This window comes from Oculina patagonica, chromosome 2 (genome assembly GCF_052425735.1).
Source record: "Oculina patagonica isolate OP01 chromosome 2, crgOcupat, whole genome shotgun sequence".
NCBI lineage: Eukaryota > Metazoa > Cnidaria > Anthozoa > Scleractinia > Oculinidae > Oculina > Oculina patagonica.
Genome location: NC_135759.1, coordinates 40,374,833 through 40,395,181, shown reverse-complemented (window position 1 = coordinate 40,395,181; position 20,349 = coordinate 40,374,833). Strand labels below are relative to the sequence as shown.

The window sequence follows — 20,349 nt, the reverse complement described above, 5'->3', positions numbered from 1 at the left end:
CATTCGCCGCCGCTCCCTCCCTCCAATCTATCTAATTCTGGGCGCATCGTTGAAACAATTAGCAGCAAGGAGTCAAAAAATTAAACTTAGACTATTGCAGTGCTTGTTGTTACATTTTTATTTTTATTTTTAAGTAGAGACGGATCTTGGACATTCATCAAACAAGTACAGAACAGCTAGGAAAAAATTACATCAAATGCAAGGTCACGTGCTTTTACATGTAAGATACAAGTACCGTATAAAACTGCCGCGTAAATGCGTTATATTTATTCATTATCGAAACAGAAATAGCAAAAAGCGAAAAAAAAAAGACCCCCCCCCCGGGGCGTTTTTTTAAAAAAAAAACATTCCGGATTAGATGCGAAAAGCGCCCAGAGGGCGAAGTTGTAAACGAAAGGTACAATATACACTTTCAACTAGGATAGCGAACGTTTGGCTAGATGTGTTAACTAGTGTAAATAAACTGAGAATTGGCGAAATTTTCTGACTAAGTGAAGTGGCTAGTTGAGAAATGTTAGCATTTCTACTAAAACCATCATTTTCACAACTTAGGTGAGCTTAAAAACACTGACATGAAAATTATACTAGTGCTAAATACAACTATTACTCATTACTAAAATGATACAACGCTTTTGAATGTACATGCAGAGAGTCTACATCAGTTTGAAAGCCAGCTTAAGCATCGCAGCAAGAGCAATGATCATGCGCCTTGGCATCTTTATGGAACCCGTGCCACAACCTGCAGGAGTAGCTGTGGTGCTGGTGTTTCCAGTTCGGGGGGTACTGGGTACTGCAGTGACGTTGTTCCCAGTGTGGTTACCTGGTGCTACAGTGGCGCTGACCGCGGCAGACAGCGCTATCGAAGGCTCAGGGGGTGCAATGGGAGGGGTGGGTAAGTAATCGTTGTTACACATGTCAGTGGTACAACACCTGGAAGTGCAGTTGATCAACTCATGCCCCGCGTCAATGAAAGTCGTGTTCTTTGCATTGCATACATATTTGGGATCTGGATTGTTGCAAATGAAGTCCAAGGCGCATTGCTTGTCCAGATACAGGACTTCCTCGCCGCTGCTCTTCTTGAGAAAGTACTTCATGTTAAAGCACTGGTTCCATCCAACCGTACACGTCACGCTCTCGACGTTTGTCAGACAATCGTTAAAGGAAGTGTCCGTGGGACAACTGTGGCAGGAAAGAGATTGAACTGAAAAAGAAAACCAAACCAGTGTACTTTCAAAGGTTGTTTTAACATTTCTGACACATCCACTAAATATCGGTCACCAGTCACTGATATGAGAAAAATTATCGCAAAAAAATTGCGTTACTTCCCATTCCCTCCAAATTTGGATTACAGGAAGTTGATGCATTTAGCCAATTACTGAGCGATTTTGAGAGAAGACACTTTGTTGTGGTTTATATGACGAATTTTTTTGCAGATGCTTTCCCACTGTGAAATATGTAAAAACCGGGGGGGCGCGGGGTTTTTTTTTTTTTTTTTTTTTTAAATTTTTTTCCTTTCTTTTTACAAAAAATAAAAGAGTCCATTCTACAAAAAAAAATCCCGGAAATTAAGGAAAGAGGGCGAATGGTACGGAAATCTCCCGGGAAAGCTTCTAGAAAATTCGAAAACTGTTGCATTTTCGAGAAGTAAACCATTCAATCGAAGATTGTGAGAACCAAAATCGAACGAAACGGAAATTTCGTAGAAGAAAATTTGACTATATCTAACAGCTTGTTCTCTTTTTGTTTTTGATGATTTCGAAATAAGTTTCCATGCCGGCGCTCGCCTAATTAAAATGCAAGTTCGTCCAGACGGATCATCCGCTTTTTTTTTATTTCGCTAATTTTAGAATAAATTTTTGTTTTCTCCCTTTTCTATATATTTAGAGAGAAGGATAAAATGTCTAGTTTGATTTATATTATTGCATGCCTACTCTCCCTAGTATAAATCGGGCCAATAAAACAGGGTCAAAATTTATCGTTAAAAACAAATAATTAACAAAAAGGAATAGTCAGCGAGCTAGATTCCACTCAAATTTCTGAACGTAGTCTTAAAATCTTCTTAAAATAGTGTTCTGCGCTATTTCGTACATCTGTATTTTATTCATGAGCATTAAATTGAGATTGCTCCCTTTTGTCGATTAAACCCAAACAACCTCCTTGATTGCCTTTTTAGAAGTCATTTTCCGTTTAAAAAGTGCGGACCAATTGCATAATTTTAAGTGAAGATATGACTTAACTACCAAAAAAAAAAAAAAAATTTTGCAACAAAGGCACCAAAAGCAAACAGAAAAATATCCTTTGCATTAATGTCAAAGACTAGTTTTCGCGTTATCTCACCTGAATGCCCGGCTAGGAAAATCACGAAGGTAACAGACAATATCTTCATATTGGCGACAGAAAAATTAATCCACCTTCAGAAACTTCAAATACAGGGCAACTAAGCAGCCTCCTATAAGATTTCCTTGGAGATGAGAGAAACAAATCCCGCTTACAAAGCTTTTCCTTGACCCTCACAACACTTAATCAATTCGTTTAGCCCTTGGGGAATATGACTGTTGCATTCTATTCATCTCGGAATGCTTCTTATTGGGCGATCATACACGTATATTTCAAGAATTGCAGTGTGAAAATAAAAATAAAAAATCACAACGATTGAAATGCACAGCAGTTATGGAAACAAATAGAATAGACAATTTGTTGGTTTCTAGAGTAGATTAATTGCAAATTCCACCTGCTTGTAATTCATGTACAACATGTCTCCTGGATCGATTTAATGAGATTCGTTGTTCGAACTGCCCTGATTATCCGATCTTAAAAGAAATGATATTTCTAATGAAAATGCAATCTATGTAACATAAAAGAAAAACCGCGTGAAGCCAAATAGAAACACAGTTTCTCTTTATAAATGTATTCTTGAAATCTTGTGACATTTTTAATTAGAACTTGCGCGCATTTGCTTCACACGAAAGAAAGAAATCTTCTGATCAGTATTGCTAGTACGAAAATTACTAGATAATCGGACTGACATCTAATTTATATATTTTATTGCAGAATAAAATATTGAAATCATTTGTATCTTTTGTGTTGAGTTACATAAAAACCGTTGTTCAAATTGATAGTGGTTTTCGTATGCCTGTCTATAAACAGTACGAACAGTAATCGCACTCCCGATAACCAATCACAGCAAATGTTAATGAGTCAGTCATAAATCAAAACAAAAACATGAAATCTCTGATTAGTTTTACTAAAACATACTAAGTAAAAAAGGTAATCGAAACAAAACTGCTGGAGATAAGTTTTTACTGAATTGGATCTATATTATCCCAAAACGATAAATTTCTCATTGAAGCCAATTGTGTTGAGTGTTGTAGAAATTTCAATCATGCTGTCTTCACTTGATAAGACAAACATGTTCTAGAATCGTGAAACAAAAATAAAATTAAATTAATCTTCATGTGACAGTTTCATCAGACAAGGCGAAGAGACAAACTATGCTGGCTGACAACAGAACTTCATCATGCCTTGTCACTCGTGATGACTTTGACGTATAAATTAAAGTTTATGCAATGCAAAAATTTCCCTTTAGAAGTATAAAAAGCCTAGAATTAGTACACCAAAATACGAAACGCCAAGAAGGTAATAAAAGACTGCAATGGGCATGGTGGAGACTGGGGAAGCCGATTATGAAAGTAAATGCGAGACTTTGTGAGACGGTGAGACTGATATCTTTTCTGCGAGCCCGAGACCTTTTTAGCCTTGTAAAAGAAATCGAGACTCCGAGAAGGCATCAAAGAAAAATTCGAGACGACGAGACCCCTGAAATTTGCCTAAAATTCTGCAAGACTCGCCTTTTTGAAGGACCATTCACCACCCCTTATGAACGACGAACTGATGAAAACTGCACGGTCAACTTTTGAAAATCGGTTTTCCGACCAGATAAAAATTCGTCCTCCCTTTCGATACGGTTCCTTGATTGTGAAACGGTATTCAGAAAGCACATGGTATTGAGGCGTTTAAACGAAAACGATTTATCCGTTCTCTTGTGTATTTACGGCACGACATAGGGACATAAGTGCCCATCTTGTTCTCTGAGTGAAAAATGAAAACTTACTTAAAAAATTTACATCAGTGATAAAAGGAAATACTAACAAATAAAATAGCTGAGCTGTAAAAAATTTTTAACAAAGAAGCCAAAGAGTAATTTATTCAGGTCGATGAGCATGACACAACGAAAGATTATCCTCATAGAGTAGAAGAAATCGTCAAAATTCCGCCCAAGATAAGGCTTGCTTATATTTTCCCACCATTTCCACTGTTTTCATAAGTTTTGCGCCGTGATCTGATTTGTGATTTACAGGACGTCTGTTGCCACAATAGTCTATCAGTAACAGTAGGTTGTTACGAGTTCTTTTTTACCGTTAATTAACGGTAGTGTAGTTTGCATGGAATAGCAAGTGGAACGGAAGGTTTATGAAAAGAAATCGCAGGAAAAACAATACAATGTGTCAAACAATAAATGAACCAATTTTATTTAACAATGCCGCAGAACTGTGAATAAAAAATGATTACATGACTGGTGCTGAAGTGTAACCCCTATAATCTAATAAGACGATCCCGTATTTATTTATATTTATCTATATTTTATCATTGTATTAAAGATACAAACTTTTAAACGAAATTCCATGATTCTGTATGAAATAATTCTTACAAGTGCAAAGTAATGATAAGGGACGGACCATTATTTTCTTGGAGGGGGGGGGGGGGGATGAAAAATTTTCTTCTGCAAACTTTTTTTTTTAGTTTATGCACCTCTGCAAACATTTTTTTTTTCAAAATTCTTAATATTTTTTGTTATACATATCGTGTTTGCAAACAATTTATTTTGTCTTTCCAGGCCCTGCAAACAATTTTTTTTTAATATTTTTCATCTCCCCCCTCCAAAAAAATAATGGTCCATCCCTAATGCTCAACATTTGATATACAGTAAAAGCCCGCGAGTATCCCTCGAGCAGTAAGAACCTGCATTTATCCAAGTTAGCCTAAACAGTTCTTACATAAATGGCAATTAGCACAAATTTAGGCTATTTAGGTTCTTAATCGGTTTTTATTTTCTGAAAAAATATGCATTGCTGCTAATAGAATTTTTAAAGGTATTCAGCCTTTTCCTTACGTGAAATGTTATTTATATTATTTTTCAACTAATTTTATCAATAAATAACATTTAATGATTTTTAACATTGGCATTTTAAATTAACCATATTTAATCCGTTTTAAAAATAACAACCCATTTCCAAATTTTAGGCTCAAGAAGTTCTTTTGTAGAGGGTGTCTAGCTGGCAAAGTTAAGCCTAACAGATTCTTAAGAATTAGGTTCTTATTTGCGGGTTTTTACTGTACCACAAAACACTCATGTGCATGCAAGTTAGGCACGGAGTCATCAGTCAGCGAATTCAGTGCCCTTTACAACGATACAAAGGCATAGGCTCTATACAATTTCAAAACTTAGTGCTATAAGCTTCATGTAGAATAAGCTAACTTTAACGTCGCAAATCTAGAATCATAATCTCTTGATCCAAATTAAAAATCAATTACATTGTAAGCAGCAACAATGAAGCGAAAAGTGCTGTTAGCAAAACTGACAGTTCGCATATCCCAATATGCTTAGCACGATTAGCTTCAATCTGTAGTTGGTTGCTACTTGAAAAATTGGTTCCCACAAACGCATTACACAGGTCCTCTTTACAACAACTAACGTTGCAATTTTCTACATCTGCTCCTCGGCTCTTTACAAGCTCTCGAAGCTTTGCACACCTGTTGGTGATTGCGTGACAGTCGCGGCTCTCCGTCGCACAATCTTGCCACTCTGCTGTTTCAATGACTTTACGCGTACCCACCTCTAAAATCTTTGCTTTTAATACGAAACAAGAGTCAAATTCTCCATGCTCCGAGCAATTTTTCTCTCGTAGATTTCTTCCATGTAGCTTTGAAACGTATTCTGGCTCGAACTTGAAGCATTTCTTCGGAGATGAACGTGTAATTGATGTTGGTAGAACTTTACGAGTGCTTGATATCTGAAGATTAGGTGTTGGCACGGGGTGATTGCAGTAATCAGAAGTGCAACACTGTGGACGACAGTTGGGTTCCACTAACAGACCTGGCCTCTCTCTCCACAAGCGGAGTTTTATATCTTTGCACGGCTTGGAGGAATAACATTCCTTTTTTGGTGCACATTTTCTGAAAATGGAAAAGGAAGTAATGATCATGAGATATATGTTGCATGTGGTTTAAATTTATCTTTGGTTTAAAACCAATCTCGTTCCCAGAGCCTGCGTTCCCCTTGACAAGCGGTCGGGAAACTCAACGGCTCTGGTGGAATCCAAAACCGGAACCAGGAAATCCTGGTTGCGGTTTGATTGTGCGCGTGCGCCGGAGATTGTGGTGAAACGGACAAGTTTTCAACAGCCAATCAGATTCAGACGCCTTTGTGGCGGGCTTTCAGAATAGCCCAGAGGTCTCGATCCCTGGCGCAGACCAGAAGGATCGCGGCCTCTGGGGACGAGATTGGTTGAAAACTCTTCAAACTGGTTTGATTTTTCCTTTTCATTGTCTCAAATTCATTATCATAATCTGAAATAAAGGGAAATAAAATCAATCTGGTTTGAACCACAACATAAACACTATGATACATCGATTCCTTTGAACAAATCTCATCTTTGATTGGCTAGATTGAGGTACGCGACTGAAAAACATAAACACTGCATCAATGCAGAGAAAACATCCCAGAAAGCGTAAAAATGCACACTGAAACAAAATATAAACAAACGGATAAAGCTGGATCAGTTTTGTGACAGCTTTAAAAACCTGCCACAGACCTACTATTTGAAAGAAACTAAGATTAACATCGCTATGTTTGCCCATTTTTATGAGCACAACCGAAATAATAAAAATTATAAGAGTTTATGTAGTTTGGGTGGACGCTATCAAAAACCGGAGACGTTTGCATGGATTTTGAGCCATGTTCCAAGGTCCATAACTTCGTTTCTGTTCATCCTAAGCGCACCAAATGTGGTCAATTAACCAATCTTACCGTAATTTTTTATGTGCTGGTGTCCGATTATCGATAGCTTAAAATTTGAAACGCGCCCCAGTCCTGTGCAAACTTCGGAATGGCCAATGCAATCTGGCCACAAAAAAAGGCGCCCGTTTAATATTACAAAACTTAACTGGAAATTTGGAATTGGCGAGAGTTTTTAAAACTAGGCCAGTTATATTAAAATAAAATAAAAATAACTTGTGTATAAATATATATTGGTTTCCTTTTGAAAAATGACATTGATGTATCCAGTTATCCTAGTCTTTCACTAACAACCCATGCCATATCATACCTTACAAACAGAATCGATTTCTCTCCTTTCAAGTTTGTGACTGAGGCATCAAGACTCATACAAACAGACTTCAGTCGATGAGGACAGTTTTCAATCCGGGAACTTCTCAGGCACATTGTCGCTGACCAACTTCTATTGCAATTGTAGCATTCTAGAGATCTTGCTGTCTTTATCGTGGCTACCAAACATAATAACGAAAACAAATAAGACTGAAGTCAAAATATAGATCGGTACTTGTTCGTATAGTGTGATCGTCCGGGTTAAGGTCGTTCAGAAAAGAACTGTTGTTGGTAACTGACGTTTCGAAGAAATCTTCAGATTCAAGTCACTTTGACTCTGAAGATGACTCTTGAATAACACTATATGAACTACTTAACCTTTTACTATGTTACAGATCAGGGCGGGGTGGTGCGAAGGTACCAACCCAAAAAAAAAATTTTATTTTTTTTTAAAAAGGTCAAATTTTAATGAAGCACAAAAGGGGGAAGAAAAATAAAAAAAAACAAAAAAAAAAACACCCTTGAACAACCGGGCCAATACTGCAGTTTATGGGAGGCACGGTGGCCTTATGGTAAGTGCGCTGGACTCCGGATCGAGCGGTCTTGGGCAAGACACACTCGCAGTGGCTCTCTCCACCCAGGTGTATAAATGAGTATCGGCGAATTTAATGCTGGGGTAAATCCTGGGATGAACAAGCATCCCATCCAGGCAGGGGGGGGAGGGATGGGGTGGGAAAAAAAAAACACTCCTAGTCGCTTAACGTCTCCGCTTGATGGGCCTCTAGGCCCGAACGCGCGACTTTTAGTTTATCTTTCTGCTGTGTTGTTGTACACTACATCACTGTTATGTCGGCTCTACTGAGATTACGAAATGGAGTACTTATTGGTAAAGCACGCTTAGTTTTATAACCGACATATGACATTGTCATATTTTCGAATAGTGTTTATTTTTAAATGTTAACATTATTCCTATATGTTACCAACATCCGAAATCAGTCGAAAATGTCCACTAGTAAAAACCTAAACTGCGGTTTGTGGGAAGAGAGCCATAGGTAAAAGTTAACGGAAACTTGTAATAGATACAAAATCTTGTGCTTGTTATGAGCAAAAGCTTCCTCTCTTGATAAAAGGGTATGTTTCGCTAAATAGGAAATGTTTTTATTAACATTGTGTCCTTTTTTTCCATGTGATTATCCTGCCTGCAATAACATCACAACTTTTTTAATTTCTTTTTTCAAGTTTTATGGGTTCGTCTGTTTTTACCGTATCAGACCCGAAAGACAACATATCTGAAATTTAAATCAATTTACCGAACGCAAAATTCCACAATAGCGTCCACTGAAATGGATGTAGCTAGTCTTCGATGGAATACAGGAGAATGTTGTTGTTGTTTAAATTGGGTTCATAAATACCTTATTCTTAATAATTTTCGCGAGTATTTAATTCGCGAAAATTCGAGAGCCAAATTACGAGAGTATTAATTTTCGCGATTGCAAAAAAAAAAATAGAGAAAAAGTGTATTAAATTTCGCAATTTTGTCAATGTTTTATGGATCAGTCGGAAATACACAAAGGTCTGGCTCAATGTAATTTCAAAGAGCCTGCAAACGAAAACTTAAGTGACTGTACTATTAAGAGGTTTTGAATCAATTTACAAGCTCGAAACAGCAATAAGAGGAAGGGTGCTAGTCAAAAACAAGACGGAAAGATGTTTTTAAAGGTAGATAGTTGCAGTTCTAAACATTTAAAATTTTTATTGTTTTGACATAATATGGTATTAATTTTCGCGTGTTTAAATTTCACGCAATGTATTTTTCGCGCGTACTAAATTTCGTGATTATTTTGAAATCGCGAAAATCGCGAAAATTCGTAAGAATACAGTTATTCTTTAGGACGATATCAGCAGCTGCTTTGCCGTCCCCACAATCTAACTTAATCCGCTAAAGATAACACTAGCCACACCACCCGCAAGGGCAAGAAATTTTCTATATCAACAGCAGGTGAAAGTTGAAGGTTAAGGTAAAAAAAATTCTAATAATCTGCTGTCGTTTATATGGAGAAACAGTAAACAACATTTTAATGTAAATTTGTGAGGCATGATAACTGGCTGTATTAACAAAAATTTTGTTGTTTTCAAGCCGGTTAATACAGAACTTGAAGGAAACAAAATCTAGCCTGGTAGACGCCGTTTACTCTCCAATATTATTAGAGCGAAAAGCCAGTAAAAGCTTGTTGCCCTTGACGGAAAGAAATTACAAATAAAGCACAAGGAGGGAAGGGAAGAAATAACTCCTCGTGCGCTTTACAGTGCTCACGCGGTTCTTGGAAAGGAAACAACTGCAACGAAAGATAAGCACAAAACGAATTGAGTTCGAATAAAAGATAAATTAACTCTGGAAAATCAAATTTTCTGGAGGGAAATGTTTATTCGGTTTAGTGTAAAAAAGCAGCACAGCCAATTTGAGCTCCTCGTATAAGTGAAACAATTAATCAATTTACATTAGACTAAAACGTTTGACTTCAAACCTCACCTGTTGTGAAAGCAGCAAGCACTAGAAGCTGAAAATTCATTCTTTCTTTTCCTGGCCGATCTGAAATAAAAATAAGCAACCGACAGAGCCTTTTGTGACAATTACAAATTTTCAATCCCACGTCAAGATGTCTGTTGTTTAATATAAAACGAAGTATATATTCTTCCAAAAAATAACACTCGGGTGAAATTGTATTTAGTCATGCTGCACTTACCTCTAAAGACTTGATAAATGACCCGTTGAGTCGATCAGTAGTCTCGCCATGCATGCGTCTTGGAGCAATACGAAAATATCACGAGTCTTCTCGCGAATCGCGATTTTCTTTGTGTCAAAAATGTAACGCTACGTTGCTCGTGTTCACGCATAAATGAATGATTTGGCAAAACGTTGTGTGTTTTTATACAAAGAAAAGATGCTTTTGACGCGTCCTTAACGGATTAAACTTATCCTATAGAGCTTAAAAATACATTTTCTTAGCTGGGACTCAATGAAAATTTAATGCGTTTTAGTTTTTCGTGAACGTTCTAAGCTTAATAATCTGTTCTTTTTTAAAAATGAACAACTCACAGATCGTTCTTGAATAAAATAATTTGTTCAAATCGCGGTCTTCATCACCGTTCGTGCCACGAAACATTTTCCACAAGAGCAAAATAAGACTGAAAAATATAATTTTTTGATTTGATTATGGTCTTTATTAGAAGTAAGGTTGCGGTTTCGTTACGGTATCCAATGTGTTTATATTTTCCCTCTAGGCTGTATTTAGTGGTTACGTTTTGCTCCACGTACTGAATATTTTATTATTTAAATGTATTTGTTGGTACACAGTAAATCCCCCAACTTCTAAATAAGATTCCACACGCATTATTTTGTTTCATTATTCTAGCTATGTTTCTTGCAAAACGAAAGAGTGAAAATCATTTGTCTTAATTATTTAAGGGTTTGAAATAAAACATGACTTTAAGGTGACCTTGTAATTAAAAGCGTGCTCATTCTTTACTCCCAACCTTAGCAGCCCTAGTTCAGTAAAATTGTAATATCTACGAGTTTCCCAAGACCACGAAATTGTTGTTGGGCCGTGAAAAAGCTAATAAATAATTCAAAACCTCGGCCGCCTCACGTTCCAGTAGAAATAGGCACGCAATGTGTACTAAGTGTGAATCAGCTTGTGTGTTCTCTCAGCTCTCTGAGCTTTGGTTCCCAGTTTGCAAGTGCATATACGCACATGATATTTCAAAACCCCTTCCGCATCATTATTTTTTGCATGTTCCAGTAGAAATAGGTTCGCAATGTGTACTAAGTGTGAAACAGTTTGTGTGTTCTCTTGCTCTCTGAGCTTTGGTTCCCAGTTTGCAAGTGCATATACGATGACACCAAATCTCAGGCATCCAGTAATATGAATTTTTTTTTCCGTACCAATAGGATGATTTTAGTAGTCCTGGTCAGGGCTTCTGTCTTGGTAGACTTGGCTTTTCATCGCTTTAGGCTAACAAGAAGATTTTGTCTCCAGATTGGTCCTCGGCTCGCTTCGTCCCCGATTTTTCTCTCTCAATACAATAACAGAGAGCCTGTTCGCAGGCTAGATTGGCCCCGAAATATTCTCTGGTGGATTTGGTCCCTCGGCCTTGCTAGCTAATGGAAGTGGTTTCCAGCAGATTTATAATCTCAAGCTTGTCATCTGGTAGATTTTGTCCTACATGGAAGTTGATTGGACCACTTATGTTACCTAAAGAATTTGTGCCCTGAATGCAGTGGGTTACACTCCTCACTACCTTTATAGCCTATCATCGAATGTTTGGAAACGATTATAACTGCATTTACTTCCAGAGCATTGAAAATGGCGATTCCTAAAGCAAGGCACCACTTACTATTTCTGTGACGTGGACTGATGTAACACAGGCTCAATTGTCGCCTTCATCGTAATGTTAATTGCCGCGTGCTTCTGCTTAAGGAGGGGACTGGCACTGTTGAAATGTCGGAACCGAAGGAAACACTAAACAACGTTTTTGATAATCAACACTACATTATAACAACGCGGTCGCTACCATTATATTGGTCTGTGCCTTTAATGTAACAGCTGTTGTACAATTGTGTCCATGTCCTCTGAATAATAATGATATATAATAAAATATATAAAATAGATAATAATATATTTTGTAAAGAGTAGTATAATATACTTTGTATAGAGGTACCCACTGTATGTTCCTACGTGTAACGGACACGTGCTGTTTAATTGAGTAATTGCGTATTGGTAGATATGTTTACCAAACGGTTTTGATTAATAAATGATTTATAATATTGTTTTCTGAAAACAACATAGGTAAATGTATAACATGTACGGAATAACTAATTTGTTTATTTTCCAGCTGGAAAAAGGAGTGAAAGAAATACCTCACTTAATATTGCCAGCCGGCATATGTTATGCAAAACAGCAACTCGTTTTTTTTCTCATACTATATATTTTCTTAGACAATATATTTTCCCACTAATATATACTGATATATGTATAATCAGTAAAATTCTACTTTTGTTCTAATGCAAATGCTGCAATCTGATTGGCTGAGCTATTGGTACACTATCAGCCATGAGTAGAAACTCAGCCCCATTCTCTATTTGAAATCCGCGAATCTGATTGGTTCTGACTCCCGCTGTTTTCTATAAGCGCGTTGCTTTTTAAAGAGACAATTTCAACGGTTAGACAACTTACCCTTGTTTTCTATGAACGATAGTCAACTCGGCTGCACCTAGTTGACTATTTTCTTATAGAAAACTCGGGCTCGTAGTCTAATTATTAATTAGAAAGGATCTTGAGCTTGACTGCTCATTATGTCGTGACTATGTTGTTAACGGTTCGTCCATTTTATCCATTTGCTCAGGTTCATCCTGATAAAAATGCATTGATCCTGTTTCAGCGTTGAAAGCCATTGTTAGCTGATTGTCTAAATCTGCAAGTAAAAAAAGGTTGTAAGTCTACAAGCAAATAGCTTTGAGGTTCAGTGGAACCTCAATAGAACGAAGGGCCAATGGACAAGGTTTCCTTTTATATATCGGGGTTCTTTTCCATATATTTTACCGTTACTGGAGAGAAAAATGTCGTTCGTTAAACCGAGGACTTCGTTATATAGAGGTTCGTTAAATCGAAGTTCCACTGTAGCTAGTTTCCAAGATGGTATTGAAACAGAGAAAACACTGGAATATTTTGAATGATTAAACATAAATGACATAGTTAAAAATCCCAACTGGCGGGATGCAGACCAGTTGGTTTTTTCAAAGCGTGACCAAGGATTTAAAATTGGAACGACCAAGAACAAATCCAGCTACTTGCAGGGTAGAATCTCTGAATTGCTCGGCCACGCTACCTCAATAAAAAAAGCAAAAGTAAGGAAACAAAGAAGCGGAATACAGTTGATTGTGTCAGCTTCATGTGAGTGGGACAAAATTTGCAGTGAAAGTTGAAAGTTGTTCGAAAAACTAAGAAGACTACAATCTTTGACAAAACCTTGGCGCAATTGCCCCCTCTCCCCCTTTATAATGCTGCGTAACATTTTAAAAAATAATGCCTTTAATTGCTGCCTACTTTTGCTTACAAACTGAAACGAACTGCGCAAGGAGTTTGGGCACATTGCGCTATCCAGCACTGAAATGGGGGGATGGGGGTGGGTGCGCCAACGAATCTTGTCAATGATTGTAGACTTGTAAGATTTCAGTACAGTCTTACTCATTGGTGTCATTCGGGTAACTCAGCTTTTCAAAATGACATTTTAAAGGATCTAAGTTTTTACCATCATAAAAACAAAGCAACCGCCTTTAAGACTAGTTCGTACAAGAGAATATGTAGTTCTCTTGATTCGTAGTAATATAGAAAGGTGGTGAATACATAGAAGCAATCGTTACCTTGTTCCTTTTCATCAGAGTCACCCATGACTTCAGCAGTTCTTTTGCCAACAGTCTCTGGTAAAATCCAACAGAAAACAGCTGCAATGAACGACAAGCCGCCCATAAGTGCAAACGGCAGGATGGGATTGATTCGCGTCATTTGAACAACAAATGGCGAGCTTGCAGCTCCAATGCGACTGGCTACGGATACCATTCCCATTCCACTATTCCTGAAAATGAAGTACAAAATATTGTTAGTATAGACTATGAAGTCTGTAAAGAATTCCTTCAGTTTACCTTAATAAATTCGTCACATCAGAATCGACAGGAAATTTGAGGCAACTCTCATCTTGCAGTCGCTTGTGGAACCATCACTGACAAGCCATATTGTCCCGCCTCGTCACGAGACCCATCATCCCCTCACCCTCCACGATTTGCGCATGTCTACGCAGTTTACAGTAACTGTCCCAGAAGCGACTGCTAGATAAGACTCGCTCCAGACGCCATCTCGTTCCTGAAGAGGTGATTAGCTGAGCACCTTTGTTCAAAATCAATGAAAAATAAAGCGACAAGGGGTATTGCTTCTCCTCCTAGAATGGACGCTAGTCCATCACAAGTTACCCCGATGTTTTTTAAGGTAGCCCTAGCAACTTACTGCCTGTTCCTTGACTTCCGGGTGAAAAGAAGCACTTTGATAGTTGAGTCTTTCCCAAGAGCACAACACAGTGACTCCGGCCCACCAAGCTTACTGTCTAAAATTAAATGTTTTCATATTACACACCTTACAACAGTAGGGAATAACTCCGCGGAGAAAACGTAGATAGCATTGAACGATGTGGTGATGAATAATTTGCCCAGCGTACCAAGTGTCACTCGGCCTCCAATGTAACCTACGAGCGACAAGAACTTAATGTAAATAACACTGAAAATGTGATCTTGAAATACAAATTTTCTTCTTCAGTACTTCATTGGAAGAATTGAATAAAAGTGTCAGTGCAATTTCCCTCAGGCGAATTTCCCTGTTATTTTTACAACGACTATATAAACTCCGGCTTCCACGTTAGTTCACCACGGCTTAACCCCCTCCCTCCTCCCTTCCGTACTACCAAGCAGCATTTTGCTTCTTGCCTTGCAAGAAGGGATTCCATGCAGTCTATCGCAATCGTTTTCATAACTATGTCAGGTTTTCCTGGTGGATGGGCTGTACTAAGAAAAAAAAAACACATTTCATTTCCCTAGCCTCGCAGGCTATCATTTCCCATGTACACACACCACCCTGACCCTAGCCAGTCTCAAACAGTGTTAAATGAGGCCCAGAATTAAACAACAGTACCTTTGTTATCAGTGCCTGCAGGTATGAATGACACACACACAGCTGAAATGGCCGCAGCTATCATGTGTACTACCACTGTCTTTCTTCGACCAAACCTACACAATTTAAAATAGGAGACCATTAGCTAGCACATTACTTCTCCAGTATAAAGGATTCTTTAAAATATTGAAGATCCGATACCAGGATTCATTATAAGAAAGTAAAAAGCGTTCTCTGGTAAAATATTTTAAAAATTATTAGCTTTCGACAGCCAGACTGCTGTCTTCGACGGATAAAAATGAAGTGATAAAATGGACCTAAAAATTTAAATATGACTAGCGAATCGCATAAATTAAAAAGTTAAAAGTATGTGTAAAAGAATGTTAAAAGAATGCTAAAAGTGTAAAAGTGTGTAGTTATAAGCTAACGCACAACCAGTCGACCTTATCGCCTGAAGAAGACTAGCAGTATGCAGTCGAAACGTCTCGATCTCCATCACACGTGACTACGTCGTGAGACAAACGAAATAATACTTTATTATTAAACACCAAATTTTTGACCTCCCATAAGTAGACACTTAGTCATGGTCTCAGCCACATATAAACACTACATTTGTAACATCACATAAGTGGGCATCTCTCCTAAGTGGACAGTTTTTTTTATTACAAGAGGGTTAGACTATTGAACAAGAATGCTAGGCTGCATAGATATCATATAGTTGTTGTGGGTGGTACCTGTTGCAATTATGGATAACCAAAATATTGGCAGGAACCTCCACAAGACTTGTCAAAACAAAGTTCAAGTAAATGCTGCCGCCAAATTCTCCAGCGCTCAAAGAAAGTCCATAATACACCATTCCGTTGACAAACCTGTATATAAAAGTTTGATTAAACTCATTAAAAAACATCATTGAAAATATATATGGAGTGTATATGCATGCACATACCAGGTTCAGCTATAGAGCTAGTCAAATACGCACTTAGGCTTTGTACCGCCGGACTTTGTATAAGTACACGCGTACGAGATCGAAGGGTGGAGCAGAGTGTTTCTCTTACAGCCTGCACAAGCTTGATACAATCGAATTTTCCTTGCTATAACAGCATGCGTTATTTTAACTGCTACGAATTAACACTCTCGTCGACTGACATAAAATTCTGAAATTTGGTGAGTGCGCAATGCACGAGAGCCGCCAAACAGACCCCCTTATTACTCTTTGAACTGGTCTTTACAGTTAAGCCTTCACCCTGACTACCGTTATGCCAATTATTATGCCTAGCTTATAGCAGGCACTGTCCAAATAAAAGAATTCACAAAACAAGGTACATACCAGGCATAACACTGGATAAGTGACAGCTTAGCAAGTTTCCATGACTTGAAAAGTTCAACGACGCTCTTCCTTGAAGACTGAACAGGAACGTAGAGCTCATCTTTCGGCATCTCCTTCTTATTAATAACAGCAACCTTCTCCAGGATTGCACGAGCTTCGTCTTTCCTTCCGTTTACTAACAGCCATCGAACTGACTCGGGAATTAACCTAGATGATATAAAATGTATAGCATTGTGATCCAGCAGGGCTAGGGTATAGATATAGAAAAGCACCCAGAATTGTTCAAGCTGAAACTATAAACTGAGAAGTCGGGTAGTGTGTGTACTTAGATCCCGCTGACCGAACGAGGCTTGCATCGACGATTGCAACTTAGAGTCAACACATGAACAATATAACCTAAGCGACTGGGAGTAATCAACTTGTCCAGGATCGATGCTAGTCCATCGCAGGTGCGAATGTATGCCTGTGTGTGGAATATTTTCCTGCTAAGGAACATAACAGCACTCAAACTCGAACCGGTCAATCCTGGGTCCAACATACAAACTATTACACCCTCTCTCCCCCCCACTCTCCTCCCTTCAGTAGTACTCGATTCGGTATTGAACATTTAAAACACAGTTAGCTGCACGTGGAATAATCTTACGTTAAATTTTGCCTTGCTAAAATCAATGCCAGTAGAGAGATCTACAAACTGCAAATTTCGTTTTGAACATTTGTCGTTTATTTTAACAGCGGAGCTCATACTTACTTCCAAAAAGCAACAATAAAGGCAAATGGTGCAGACGACAAAATCAGAAGTATTTTCCAATTTCGCACGAAATAGGCCTTTATGGCAAGTACTAGGAGGGCCACTGTGAAGTAGATCCATACCAGGGTCCCTGCCAACGCTCTCTTTTCAGGCCCTACTAATTCAGTCGCCAACACGAACATTGTGATAAAGCAACCAGCCTCGCAAAACCCGATGACAAATCGGCAAACGGCGACAATCCAATACGCTTTTGCGAACGCCATGGCAAATGCCACTATCACGACGGTTACCAGCGAAGGGAATAACACTTTTCGGCGGCCGAATTTGTCTGAGATGATGCCAAGCACTATTGCACCAACAGCCCAACCAAAGAACAGCATCGAGTTAGCCAACCAAGCTTGAAAAGCACGCCCGCAAACCAGATCAAACTGCAAACAAAGAAAGAAACGATATACAGCAGAATGCCGATTTCTCGAACCCTTGGTTTCTCGAAACTCCCAATTTCTTGCACAAATTTTCATTCAGGCCTTGAATAGTACCTCTTTGTATCCCCCCCCCCCACCCCTCCCGATTTCATGGAGCAATTTTCGCTTCCTCTGGACTAAAGTTCGAGAAATCGGGATTCTACTGTATGAATACCATAAAATTCCAGTTATAAGCTTCCCCGCTAAAAAGCCCCTCTGATTATTGGCCCATCTACTTGGAAACTGGAAACAAAAAAAAAATGCATCCGGTTATAAACCCTCCTCTGCTAGATGACAGTACAGAACATGGCTAAATGTTGCTTTTTTATGAAGTGGCTCGTTTCAAAACGTTTTTTTTTTATTCCGCTTATAAGCCCCCCGGATCAGTAGGCCCTCCCGTTTATAAGCCCACCCAAAACCCCTTACCAAGTTGTAAAAGCCCAGGGCTTTTAACCGGAATTTTACGGCCATAGACATAGTTCGAAATGTTGACCTTTCCTTTATTTCATCAACTGCTCAAGTTTTGTTTAGCGGAAAGGAAGTAATCGAAATGGATTTACCATCAATATATACTACACCAGAGAAAATTCCAAGTCCTATAGAGACCGTTTTCTTCATGAGGCTGGTGCCTCTGACTAATTCAGCTAGGCAAGGGCAGGTTAATTTTCGATAGACTACCCTGGGAGCGCGTGCAAGTAAAATTGCCAAAATCACGAAAAAAAACTATAGATAAACCACTTATTATATTGAATAGATCGGTCTCTGGGTTATGCTAAACACGGATCGACGAATTTGCGTACCTCTATTCACCCCTCACCCCCTCCTATCTTCTAAACAGTTTCTAACACTGTAGTTTGAAAGGGTAGAATTTGGTTAGAGGGTTCCGGGACATCCTTCTCCTGGAATTTTGAAAATTGAGACATGCTTTAACTACTGTAATTTGGTGTGTTCTGAGAGAATGTTAGAAAAGACAACTGATGATTTCTCGCCAACTCTGGGCTCTAGATTGGTTTAGTGAATTTGTACTGACAAAGGACCTAATTGGTTAATTAATTACTTTATTTTGTCATGTAACGTAACGCTTGAAGTGACAAAGAATCTAGGTCATCTAGGCAATCATTAGTCCCTCTTTTTTCTTATTTCATCAAACGTGAAGCCATAATGTACGCGAGTGGCAAAATGGCCATTGGTATGACAAATTTGGGCTTTTCTCGTTCACGCTCGACGGATTACGAAAAAAGATGGACTGGTCGTTATCCATAATAGATCGCGTGATCTGTATGTGTAATTAAAAATGTGTGCGCGTGTTTGTACAGTTTGAGTTGATCTGTCAGAAAAAAAAGCTTCTTATCCAGTGAGTGCTTGTGTTTGGTACACGCGAGAGATAAGAGTGTGTATTTGATATTTTGCCTTGCGAAAGGTTTTGATGCTATCTAAACACCCCAGGCTAAAAAAACATCTTTTCTCCAAAGCTGTGAAAGGTGAGTAGTCAAAACTCACACAATGTTATACATGGTGCCAACAAGGTGTTTTAGACAAAGAACACCCGTCATGATTAGTTAATACGGTACATCCAGAATGCATAAAAGAAATCAATTTTTTTACCTGGTTCACAATCGTCAGATGCGGTCCGTCGTAGAGGTCATAGTCGGCAAATTTCCAGTCTGTTCGGTTCAAGGAGCATCGCCTCTCGTAAAGGGACTTGGGTTTTGTCGCCGTACTGTACACTACAGCCGTTGAACCGTTGGTGAAATTAGCACCTAGACACGAAGTGCTACCTTCGGTGCACATCCACGGCGGTTCGAACGCAATGAAAACCATTATCAGCGTTTGATAGGTTACGGGAAAAATCGTTAGCAAAAATAGAACGAGAATGCGTATTTGGTATGGGCCGAACTGGCCGATGTGCTGTAATACCGTGTCTACATCAAGAGCCATCTTCGATTTGTGTTTGCCCTGTTAGACCTGTGAGCTGTGAGTGACAACCTCTTGACTAGTGAATCTTTTTACGACCCCTAGCAACTTTTGTAACTTGATATATATTTGAACTGCAAAACAATGAAACAATGGACACCTTTAAACAGGGCATTTAGATTATATAAACAGGAATGCTCACGAAAACACATCAGTCGTACTCTGAATTGTTATTAGTCATATAATCGAAGCATTATGCTTTGATCTCGACAAACCGAGCAGCCTGCGAATGCAGACAGCCACCTGTGTGACGCACGAGGCGAATGTCAATGAAACTGGGGGGTGGTGGGGGGGGGGGGGGGCAGTGAACTTATTCGTGCATATCGTTCTCACTTCTGGTTATTAAAAGCCTATGCAGACGTTCATTAGCTTCGTCGCGCGATTCTCCCGCGTGACGAGCACAAAAAACGTCTGCATAAGGCTTTCCACAAGTTGCTCGGCAACTTTTTGGCAACTTTTCATAACATCTGGTGCAAAAGACATCTAACCATCTTAGGCAGAATAGCCATCGTAAAGAATTTAGCCAAACTTGTTTATTGCTGCTCCGTCTTAAACGTTCCTGCCGAATTCATAAAAGAGGTCAACAGCATCATCTTCTCCTTTATCTGGAATTTCAAACCTGATAAAATTAAAAGAAAAACGTTGATTGGCCCAGTCTGTAAAGGCGGTCTAAATATGATTAACTTTGAAGATGTTGTAAAATCACTAAAGATTACCTGGGTTAATCGTTATTGCGA

General features: G+C 38.7%; 3 protein-coding genes across 3 annotated transcripts; all 3 read right to left on the bottom strand.

Annotated features, from left to right (window-relative positions):
• Positions 1–343: 343 nt before the first annotated feature.
• Positions 344–2,499, bottom strand: LOC144641597 (uncharacterized). Its single transcript, XM_078500643.1, has 2 exons — positions 2,338–2,499; positions 344–1,201 (listed from the first exon to the last, which is right to left on the bottom strand). The coding sequence occupies exons 1-2, from the start codon at positions 2,384–2,386 to the stop codon at positions 654–656; spliced, it is 597 nt and encodes a 198-aa protein (XP_078356769.1). The 5' UTR covers positions 2,387–2,499; the 3' UTR covers positions 344–653.
• Positions 2,500–4,505: 2,006 nt separating this feature from the next.
• On the bottom strand, positions 4,506–10,481 carry LOC144641574 (uncharacterized). Its single transcript, XM_078500611.1, has 4 exons — positions 10,129–10,481; positions 9,915–9,974; positions 7,386–7,563; positions 4,506–6,234 (listed from the first exon to the last, which is right to left on the bottom strand). The coding sequence occupies exons 2-4, from the start codon at positions 9,952–9,954 to the stop codon at positions 5,589–5,591; spliced, it is 864 nt and encodes a 287-aa protein (XP_078356737.1). The 5' UTR covers positions 9,955–9,974; positions 10,129–10,481; the 3' UTR covers positions 4,506–5,588.
• A 1,469-nt stretch (positions 10,482–11,950) lies between these two features.
• On the bottom strand, positions 11,951–19,860 carry LOC144641504 (solute carrier family 22 member 15-like). Its single transcript, XM_078500511.1, has 8 exons — positions 19,244–19,860; positions 17,175–17,602; positions 16,427–16,633; positions 15,834–15,968; positions 15,121–15,215; positions 14,569–14,677; positions 13,806–14,017; positions 11,951–12,856 (listed from the first exon to the last, which is right to left on the bottom strand). Exons 1-8 carry the CDS (start codon positions 19,574–19,576, stop codon positions 12,747–12,749), a joined length of 1,629 nt encoding a protein of 542 aa, XP_078356637.1. The 5' UTR covers positions 19,577–19,860; the 3' UTR covers positions 11,951–12,746.
• Between the last annotated feature and the right edge of the window lie 489 nt (positions 19,861–20,349).